General features: G+C 41.8%; 1 protein-coding gene across 1 annotated transcript in view; it reads right to left on the bottom strand.

The window, feature by feature from the left end:
* The window catches only part of ASB2 (ankyrin repeat and SOCS box containing 2), a gene marked incomplete at its 5' end in the record, with an annotated part of 16583 nt that overhangs the window by 398 nt on the left and 4552 nt on the right, over window positions 1-11633 (bottom strand). Inside the window, 3 exons of the mRNA XM_010145481.1 lie at window positions 694-847; window positions 4405-4966; window positions 9639-9810. Coding sequence (XP_010143783.1) covers window positions 694-847; window positions 4405-4966; window positions 9639-9810 — 888 coding nt within the window. The remainder of the gene's footprint in view (window positions 1-693; window positions 848-4404; window positions 4967-9638; window positions 9811-11633) is intronic.

The following is an 11633-nucleotide window of genomic DNA, read 5'->3' on the forward strand; positions in this document are numbered from 1 at the left end:
AGGGAAGGAAGGGGAAAGAGGGAAAAAAAAAAGGGGGGGGGGGGGGGCTTTTCTTAGTGGAGGGATGATGCATCTGGCATTGGTGGCAGCTCACCTGTTCTGAGGTATGACATAGGGAAGGAAGTGGGGCTGGAGGATGGGGTGCTGTATCCTATCTCAGCATTAGCAATGGGCTTTCTAAGAGGATTTGAACTCACTGCTTCACAGTGTCCAGCCTTCCCACCGGAAATAAATGTAATATGTACCAGATCTAGCTGGGGGCCAGAAAACTAATCCTGATAATGTCTATGAAAGACTTTGGATCCTGAAGGAAATATTGAAATCATGAAAGCATATTTAGGAGGGTAGAATATTAGTAAAGGTTTTAAAGACCACTCGTGCCTGCTGGGCTGCTGTGGAGATGGTCGTGCTGCCTGACTGCCCTGATCTGAGTGCACCCGAAGTGCAACCGAATGGGCCTTCCTGCACTGGTGATGCTCTTTGCCAGTGGGTCCATAGCTGGTGTACATTTAACATCACAGTCAGTGATAATCCAGCAATTTCTAGTGCCTCATTTCCGGTCCATAATGTAATTCAGTCTCAGTAGGGAACCCTGTAAAGTTTGAGGGAAGAATACTAAATGTAGATGGTGACTGAGGTTTTGAATTCAACAGCGGGACAATTTGTGTCAGATCTTCTCCCGGGTGACCATACCTGCTTTTTCTTTAATGACAGCCCAGTCTTCATAGCTGTCAATGTGCTCCTTGAGCCGGGAACAGAGTTGCACGTTACCCACATAATCCAGGAGAACATCGATGATTGGCCCAGCCCAGCGACTTATCTCTGGAGTAGACACCATTTCACAGAACTTCAAGGAAAAGCAGATTGACTACAATCAGTGGGACATGAATGCACCCATGGAAACTGCAATGATAAATTTGGTGGTCCCAACCTCCTACCAGCTGTGACAGCAATTACCCGTTTCCCTTTAGAAAATTTCAACTAAAGCCTTTTTTTTTTTTTTTTTCCCCCACAGCTGACGATAGAACCCTCTCTTGACAACCTCAGGAGGACACGAACTCCTGGTGAAGTCCTAGCTCTGGAGCGTGGAAAAGATGCTGAATTGTTTACAGGGTCTGAAGAATGTGGCAGAGCACAGCATCTCATGCTTTTTGTTAACCCACTAGTGTCTGTGGCTTTTGGGGACCAAACACCTTATAGAATCAAATCTGGGGAAGTCTCTGCACAGACGAATCCCAGGCAGTGTTACTCGCTCATGGAAGAGCTATCCCAGGCCTAATACAGAGGTGTCTTCCTTACTCAGTCCTGGATCAGGCAAACTTTCTGTTGTCCCCAGTGTGAGGTGCAGAGTACTCGGAGATGACACATGGAGGGCTGCTAATGGAGATACTGAAGAACAAACTTAAGGACCCAACTTTAAGCAGTCTCATTTAAAAAACCAGTGACTTCTCTTCCGACTTTAATCTAAAGATGTATACTGTACCCGGCAGCTCCATGTATTAGGGTGCTGCATATGATGGAGATATCTATGTACTTACCTGCATGCGAACAGTCAGAAAGTTTATCATGAATTAAATCATGCTGTGTGGGTAAGAACTCAGGCACATAGCCAAACCCAATTGAATGATGGTGGCATAAGCACCATCCATCGGCTTAGTCACTGAGACCGTCTGCAAACACCCCCCAAACCCAACCCAAACAGGAAAGAAGATGCACTGACTTAAACCTCTTTCAGTAATTAGACCAAATTTGATTCTACATGCGTGATTCCTAACTCAAAATGCATTAAACTCTTGTGTGGATACTCTTACTCAGAAATAAAATTATATTAGCTCACCTAAGAAAGAATAAAGCTGAAGAAAATTCTAAGACCATTTTATTCAAGGTGAGAGCATTCACAGAAGTGTTTACTACTTTCCTGACTCTTTTTTTTTTTCCCCACTGAGCATCACCATATAGTGTTTCCCAGGAAAATTAGATACAGTAATGTCGGAAGAATCCCAGCAGACAACTCACAGTTTCCTACCTGGACCGCTTATAGGAAGGTCAGTCTAGCTCTCCGTCCGTTATTCTCCAGTGCATATGCCATTGCCATGCAGGTACCCATTGCACATGCGAACTGGGGACCTGCACTGCCACCTCCAAGCAGTAACTCCACTTCGTTAGAGTTAAATGAGGACACATGTAGGGCAAGAAAACACTGGACCTTGCTGCTCTCCTCTTCTTGTGTCTGCCAGAGATCTTGCCTGCTTTTTTTCTCTTTTCCCTATTCACAACCTCAGTCTACAAAAACATTTTCTGGGATACAGATGTTCCAAAACACGTTGCCGGAAAAGAAGCATAGCAAAACAAAGCATAATAATGGGAACCTGTATCTACAGGCAATGGAATTGACTCAGGGACAAAGTGACTCTGAGCCTGCAGTCTCTGCAGGCCCCTGAATGCCCTCTCGCGGCAGTAGGATACTTCACTCCCCATGTTCGCGGTTTTGACATTGCAATTCTGGAAATGTGGAGTGAGACAGCAACCATTTTTCTGGGTTCGCTTTCTCCCAGACACATTACTTTAGTAGCATCAATAATGCTTTATACTTAGGCATTTTTCAAATCCACTTCCAGTAGCTCATAGTCTTTACTGTATAAAGACTAATAATTCAGATTTATTATCCTTATGTAATCTTATACAAGAAAATAAAAACCTCACATCTCTTATGTGTACTTAGGCTGTAGTTCTATAAGATCCTCTATATTGCAAAAAACAAATGGTATCACAACTATATCATGAAGATACACTACACAAGCATTACTTTTATTAGTCAAATTCCTAGCAGTAAGAAGCAAATTTAAAATAATATTGGAGGGAAGGGATTGCACTAGTCCCACACCAATCTCTTTGTAGGCACAGATATACTTTTATACAGCTTTTGCTGCCCCTGCCTCATGTGGTCTGACCTTTGAGGTGATGACTCTGTGAGTGACCTAATACTTAGGCACTAGAAGTAGTTTTAGGTGAGATCCAGGGGGAAACACTGTGCTTAAATGTGTAAAACCAGAACTGCTTTTGAGTGGCTAGGATACCACAGCGGGCTACAGACAAACCCTCTCTCCTTGCCTTAGAAATTCCAGCCCACTCTTAACTCTACATGCTACCATATCACCATATTATGGTTCAAGAACTAGAGATGATGTATTGTATTAATTTTTTGTTCCACAAAAATGTGGTATCTTGGAGAAATTTTGCTGGGACAAACACTCTCGAGAACTTAGCTCCATTTGGGATAAGAGATTATTTTGATGGACTCTAAGAGTCCTCCTTCTGTGATTTCTTTTTGTTTGTTAGTTTGTTTCCCCAACACGTTACTGGAGAGTAGAGTCTTTCGGAAGAGAGGACTGATAAAAAGGTCAAGATTTCCTAGTATCTTCTAATGTTTTCCTTTATTCTTTCCACCTCCAAGGAGCATTTATTGGTGACCATCTCTTTGGACTAAGTGACACTTTATTCCAAATCCCTCAAAGCTACACCTGAACTAGATAGAAGCCTATTTATTTCTTCCCCTATTCTTTGCAAAATAGAAAGACTGCTGTGCTGGGTTTTCTTTGTTATGTGGCATATCGAAGGCTAATAAATTTTCATTGAAGGGTCAGATTTTGTTTGAGATATATTGGAAGGAGTGAACATACAGAGATCAGAAAAGAAAAAAAAGTGTAATTATAGATTTTGTGAAGTCCTTTAAGGGATTGAGAGTCCAATTCCAACCCAATGGAAGCTGAGCCCAGCTGCACTTTGGAAAGGACTGCAAAGATACATGTGTAAAATGTGGATATCTAAAATCTGTAGGTGGCTTTGAAAATACGAAATAATATGAGAAATATGAGAACTTCCAATATAATGCAGTCATATAGCTAATGAAACAATTTATGCTCTCTCTCCAGGGCTACTTATCCAGTAGACTCAGAAACTGCAACTATTTACAGTCACTAGTTTACCCTTATAAAGTGAAGCACTAGACAATTTTCCTCTAACCAGGAGCTTAAATTCTGTAGCAGACAAAACAAATATTACAGGGCAAATAAACCAGGCAGGTTTCTATTGCCCATATGCTACCGCCCATATGACACTGCCTGTCAAGAAAACATGCTTCACTGCTAGCACCTCAGGTCAGGAGGAAAAGAGCACTGTAGATCTGAGAGCAAGGCTGTCAAGATTGCCGTAATTCACTGCAAATTCAAGCTAGGGCCACAGCGGCTCTTGCCTACCACCCTACCACTTGGAACATTACATCACAGACTCTAACAGAGCCTTTTTGTCCTGTAAATAAAGAAGGGATAAAGGCATTAAAATTACCGAGATACACGGGTGGGAGATGTCCCCAGAAGTACTGTACGTAGACTAGGCAGTGCTTACCTGTACTACAGTCGGCTCTTTGGACAGCTGAGGATCATTAAGTCTGTCCCGTCTGTAATTTAATGCTGGGTGTGGGCCATTTCCGTACTGACACTCAAAACAGGAACTTGCATTGCAGCCCAGATCCAGGAGATACTTCAGCACAGAAAGGTACTTCATTGAAAACATGATGGTCGCCGGAAATGAGGTGGGATGGCTTGATATATAGGCGTCAATGTTTGCTCCATGGTCAAGGAGCAGTTTCATGGTCTTCAGGCAGCCATGTCGGATGGATATGAGTAATGGGTTAATGAGGTCAACATTGGGGTTGGCTCCAGCTTGCAGCAGGAGCTCTGTGGCGTAAATATTGTTGTTGAAAACAGCAAAATAGAGGGGGGTGGTGCGTCTGTCCTCATAAAGACAGGACCGTTCATCAGAGAGGGTGGTGTTGACTTCATAGCCAGCATCAATCAGCTCTTCCAAGATATCATCATTGTTGCGTTCAGCTGCTAAGTGCAGGGGGCTGATGCCACTACGCTTGATACGAGTGCGGCTGGTCACAGGGATCAACATGGACACAATCCTGCCGGGTGGAGAGTCAGTGAAGAGCAGTGAGATCAAGGGAACCTAGGGGATCTATAAACATACAGCAAATAGTAGCTGTACTGTTGTAACCGTAAGAGAGAGGTTGCTTACTTGTGCACAGGAACAACTCTCTCTGAGCGAAACCAGGCTGTGAACTTGAAACCTGTCAACAACACTCTGTGCTCCTACCTTGCCACAACTGTGAATTGTACCGCTCTCTCTTTTGTGGTGGAACAAAGGTTTTTTAAATTGTCACCCAGTTTCTAGGAGGTAATAGCAACTACAGAGGAGGTGATGATGGAAGAGATAACACACTGGCAATCACCTACTCTGTTGTAACTTCTCTTTGGTACCACAGCCCCAGTGGCAGACATCCAGCCAGGATCTCCCAGATGTTCTGCACCTTCATCATTGCACTGTGGGTAGGACTGGAGGAACAGGCTCGTGGCCTCTGGCCTAGAGGTGCCAGCAGAAAGGCTTTATCTCTCCACCTCCCTCGAGATTGCTTTATTGTTCAGCACAGCAGACCATCAACAGAATGCATTGGTAGGCCTTGTGGGTCACAGCCACAGCAAGAGGCTTGTCACCAGAAAGGGGGTGAAACCAAACCTTCTTCTTTATCCTGTCTGCTAGGATATAAACTACGTATTTAGTTCCCAGGCCTCCCCCTCCAATTTTACAATTCGGTTATTACCCTGGATGGAGCCCATCCTGGAGACTCTCACTGTGTGACTTGTGGCTGTGGCAAATCCATGGGGCTATCAATGTCCACCCCAGATCATGAGAAGCCAAAAAGACAATTAAGAAGGGGAGGAAAAAGAAATTTAAATATTTTCCAAGATGGTTTTCATGCTTTAGCCGAGGGAGAAAAAAATGTACAGCCAAATCTTAAACTCCAGTAACCAGGGATTGCTACAGGAAAGTGTGATGTGGCTGTAAACCCAGCAACATAAGTAAGCTTCTCTTGTTACGAGATGTGAAGTTCAAATATAAGATGTACAGGAGCCATGCAGTCACAAATCTGTGATCATTTTTTTGCCTCCATAGGTGTCATTGAAGCTGCATGATCAGCCCCACAGATTAAACTCTCATTTCCTGCTCATAAAGATGTGTAGTTTATCCAAAGCCCTAGGTTGATTCTGTAAATACAGACAAGTCACCTTAAGCTACTTCCAAAAAGAGCTGAGTGTGCCTGCTGACTCAGGAGATGCCCATGTTCCCTATATAATGCCTGTGGAGAGAGGGATATCTAAAAAGGAACTTGTGGGGCCCAGCAAGCTAAGTACACCTTCTCCTCCTCTTCTTCCTCTCATGCAGAGTCCTCTATCTAGCAGTCAACTGTTCTCCTAACACACAAACACGCAAAGCTCAGTTTCCTACCATGTAGCTTGTCTCCTTTAAAATGCTGCATACCTTCAGTTTGACTGAAATGGCTTGTCCCAGCTCTGGGCCCTCGAGCACATGTTTATGTGATGAACTAAGGCAAATATAAGTGCAAGTCTCAGGAAAACCTTTGTCAATGATGCACTGAATGATCCTGTGAAAGACTGAAGCCTCCAATGTTCTCAGGAGCTGAACTAAGAGTTGAAGACGCGTAACACTTTATGTCAACGTGATGGACTGTTGACATCTCCAAGTTACTCTACATTTCATTTTTAAACAAAAAGGCTTTTTTAATTATGTGTCTTAGGAAATTAAGCTTTTTTTTTTTTTTTTTTTTTTTTTCTCTCGAAGCAGACCAACTAATCTTCCAGTGTTGTGATGCTCTCCAGGGGGCAGGAGGTTTGGGTGCTGGTGAGCTGGCAACTTGCCACCATTAGCAAATGCTCTGTAAGAGCATTAACAGAAGAGAGCAATAACAGAAAGGGCACAGAGCACTGGGAGGACACCATGCCAAGTACCAGCATTAGTCATCCTGTGATTAACTGTTTTGAAGATTTAAGGGTCTGTTTTGTTCTTTTCCTCCAGCATATGTGCTTCACCCAGCTCTTCACATCTGAATTAAAAAGGTATTGCATCATTTCTGTCTACAAGGGTGACCTGAACCTCACCACAGGGGTGCACACTGAGGCTCTGCACCCAAATGCTCCAGTGTCTCAGTACACTCCCTGGACCCCAGATTTATTTCCAGAGGAAAAGCAGGAAGCATCAAAATTGTATCAGAGTTTAATTTTGTAGCCTGAACTTATCTCTATTCCTTGTCCTCCAAAGTGGGTTTGTTCAGTAATATGGTGCCTCCAACTCTTCAGTGTAGAGGGATAAAGCATCTCAAATGAAGGCCAGACAAGCCAGACCACATCCCACGTCTGTTGCAGGACTGAGTTTCATGTACAGCTTTAAAACAGAGCCAAATTTCCCCTTATCCCTGACACCTGCTTCTGTGATTTCTATTTATTAGGAATTACATGGAGGAGGAGGGAGACCATCTTTTGTATGTGTGTGCTGAGAGTTTAAGGCCTTGTGTTTACTTAATAAATTTGCCCACACTTCACAAAGGCTTCTCTTCTCAGCATCTCGGTTCTGAGGGGGAAGGAGTTAAATGACTGCTTGTGATTGTCCTACAGCTGATGAGATGACTTTTATGAATTTCAGGTCAGTATTGACAAGGTGTCATTTAAAATAAACAAACACCAAGAAACAAGTGTTGACAGTTGAGCCTTGGGACCACATTCTTGGCTTTTTGCTGGTAGGGAGCCTCCGTGCTCTGGCAAAAAGTTGAAGCGTGGAATTCCTGCAGAATTACGTATTAAATCTGCAGGAATACAAAGAGAGGTCACCGTGAAGGGTGTTATTTTACTGAATACCAAAGGAATTAAGAATGATCAGCCAGTTGGGCTAAAGCTTTGTCATTTAGATAAATATTTATAAGTCTTTTTTCTTTCTTTTGCACTTAGTTTGCAGCTGTAGTGCACAAAAAATTGTGCTCAGTCTTTTATAAGTGAAGGAACTCAGAGTTTGGGCTGAATTCTGGTCTCATTTATGCTTCTTGGTGTTGGGAATACTAGATGTGAGATCTGAATCAGGCCCTTTCTTTCATAACGTAGGGATGGACGGAGGTTGCAGAGTTTCCATGTAAATGTTTTTTTGGGTTGGGATGTGGAACTATTGAGGGGAGGAAAAGATGCAGAGAGCTGAATACAAAGTCCAGACTGTATACAAACTGGATTCAGATCGACTTACTGCACTCTCAGATGAACTTTTTTAAAAGTGAGCAACTGGAGCTGGGTTTTGTCTCTGGCACATTTCTCATCTAAAATGTGTTTGTTTTCAAGAAAATGTCTTTGTAACTCAAACCCCAGAGAAAATTTTAAATCATGCCTGCATTAGTTTTGCAGGGTATTCATGTACATGCTGTAAGCGTATAAAGCCATCACATAAATTCACCTTGGGCTGCCCTCAAGTATAGACAGCTTGCACAAAGCAGCAGACCTACTCCAACCACAGAAAATTAATATCCTTAGGTCTATCAAAGTGACTTGAGAAGCTTAACTGGGATTTCCAAACAGACCTAAACGCTAGGATAAAAGATGCTGTGGGAAGGTGTAGTGCTGTCAAAAGCTTTCGTTCCTCAGGCGTTGTGAAATACGTAAGAATCTGCTCTAGCAGTTGTCTGCAAAGACAGCTTTACTATCCAGGAACAGTTTTTGCAGTTGGATAGGCTTGCTCCTTTGACTATTGCTGAAAGGATTTTGATAGAAACTGATAGTCAGAAGAGTTCATTACAGTCACCAAAAGGGCCTGTCACTGCAAGATATGACTGTGTATTGCAAAAATAGCCGTGGGCCACTCACCTTTCCATCAGAAAGGGGTTAATGGTAGGAGCTTAAACTTGCCCAAGGATCATAATTGAATGCTAAGGAGTTTAGGCTCGAAAGCATGCTGCAATGTCCCGGGTCTTGAAAGAGCCAGGCAGACACTATTTACTTGGTAGTGCAACAATCGCATCCCTAGACAGCATCTTCTAAATTGATACCCTTTATCACAGGCTGTGAAGTTTCTCCCCCTCCTATAAACATCTCTGCTTCAGAGGACTGGTAAATCTAGCAAATTCCTGGTTATTTTTTCCATTAGTTACTTTTCTCACTCTGCTGAGCTCTATCCCAAACACATTTCATTTCAGAAACAACCACTGGTCTTTTTTATGCATTTGTCTGTTACTTTTAAGAGTCATTGAATCACTCATTAATAAAGTATGTTTTCCACACCATGAGTAATTCTTGTACTTCTTTTCTGAAGACTTTTCAATTTCCTGAAAGGTTTCTGAAAGGGAAGATACCAGAAATGGACACCGTATTCTAGCAATGATTTCACTAATGCCCTAGAGACTCACTTAACCACTTCCTGCTGTCAACATTTGAATTATTATTAATAAAACCTGAACAAACAGAACAAATGCAGCATGTTCTGCTTGAGCAGAAGAATCACAACAGGCTCATGCAGGAAAATTATTGCAACCCACATTCCTGCTGACCCCATCCCATCCTATCCCAACCCACAAATATGCTCTTCAGTTCAGAATTTCCAACGTGAGCTCTGCCAGTGGAAAGCCCAGTTTGCAGCTGGCAGCTCCCTTGCTTGCAATGCCTAGAATTAGATCTGGGACTTTCGTTCTCCTTTTCATAAGGACCCTCATCTCAAAGATGAACCTATTGAAATGAGCTAAAACTTACTCGCAAATCCCTTTTTTGGCCGCTATGTGAAGAGGTAACAGGCCATCCTTATTGGCTTTGTTAGCATCTGCTCCTTGGGTCAAAAGAAACTCCACAATATGTGTGTGTCCATTTTTACAGGCTTCATAAAGAGCAGAGGCATTATCACTGGCTTGAGTATTTATATCAGCACCTAGGAAGGAAGAAAATCTTTTTAACACCAAAAGGTTAAAATCAAGTGGAAGGAATATACTTAGAATGAAATCGTACATCTCCATGACACTGGAGCTACAAAATGTGCTGGCCAAGGATGTGGATGAGGTTATATCAGAGGTGATATGAGTTACATATAGTTATTCCATTAAAAAGCCAGTGGAAATCTGTAAGATGTGAATTTTATGAGGGAGACTTTAATGTGAATGGCAACCATTAGCTTCCAGTCATGAATCCAGGCTCCATTCACCTGTACCTCAAAGGCAAAAAACATTAAAAAACCCATTCTTTATACATGGCCTTTTTTTCTTTTTTAGCTGCAATAATTCTATTATTGTTTATGTGTTTTATACTATGTATATACACTATTCCTGAGCAGGAGTTTGGATTAGATGATCTCAATAAGGGCTCTCCGGAATCCTCTGTTCATGCATTTATGATATATATCATTGATATTTATAGGTATTATTTTTATTCTATATATTCACACTGTAAGTACATTTATATTATTTATATTATTGTTTTAGCCTGGTACATAACCAGGCTAAAATAGGGCTCTATAACATGACATCTGCATGGTATAGAGCAACAATTTTAATCTGCTTTTATTTGGGCATGCGTTAGTCAGTGAATATTTCATTTCAAAACTCGACACCTGAGGCTGTATTTCTTCACTTCATGAGGGTTCAAGTCAGGCTCCAAATGATAAGTTTTACGAAAAAAGGATAATAATTATCAATGAGCTTCTAGATTATTTGGGACAGTTTTTCTTGAGCTCTAGTGTATTCTTGGCTTAATAAACAACATGCAAGAATAAACCAAGGCCTGATGGGTTTTGGCCACAAACAGTTTGGAATCTAGCTTTCTCTTTGCTGGAAATTTAAGGCGTGGGTTTTGACTGTGATATACTGTACCATGGTGTCCTCAGGAACGCTGTTCTACGTGTGTCCTAAACGGGAATGACAGTTTACTGGAGTTTTGCTTCTGAACTTCCACGAGAAGCCCATCAGTCTCCCATTCGATCATGAAAACTCCCTGCAAAAGAGAACACTTCCTGTGCTCTCAACCCAAACTGAAACATCTGTGTTGTATCTGGCCCTCTGGAGATGTAGCTGGAAACATCAGGAGAATTGCAGTGACAAAACATAACACAGGACTGCATTTCTAATGAAAAAGAAATTTAAATTAAACTCTTTTTATGATGAATATTGCTCATCATAAGCAATGCAGTGATATAATCCCTGGGATTCTCAGAGGAGCTTTTCTGTGCTTGAAACAATTGGACAGTTTTATTGTATTTTCTCCTGTGTATTTTTCTCAAAATTTAACTTTATGAAAATCCTAATATCTAAGTTGAAACACACATTCTGGCTTGGTCTTTAAAATTGTAGGAAGTCTGGTGGACTAACTGGTCATAAAAAACTGACTTGACAATGCTAGCTGGACAGCAGAACACATTTTTTGTTTCCCATCTCTCATATCTTTCCTAGCCATGCTAACTGCTTCAGAAGATTTTCTTATCTTTGTCACTGTTTAGCTCTTGTGTCACAAATGCAGGACCCAGATTTTACCTACGTTGAAGATATTAGCCCACAGTGAAAATAAAATATGGCTCAGGAGTAAAGTATGCTGTGTTTATTGTAAAGCTGTTTTACATGAGTGGAGCAGTGAAAGGTAGGTTTAGTGTAAATTAAAATCAAACTCACTCTGTTTAGGTGTTTGAACATATACACATGGGGAGAGAGGGTCTGCTTCTCCTTGGTGTAAATCCATTAACTGTACAACAGTACTTTATCTATTTTC

The sequence above is a fragment of the Buceros rhinoceros genome, unplaced genomic scaffold, assembly GCF_000710305.1.
Source record: "Buceros rhinoceros silvestris isolate BGI_N320 unplaced genomic scaffold, ASM71030v1 scaffold20701, whole genome shotgun sequence".
Lineage (NCBI taxonomy): Eukaryota > Metazoa > Chordata > Aves > Bucerotiformes > Bucerotidae > Buceros > Buceros rhinoceros.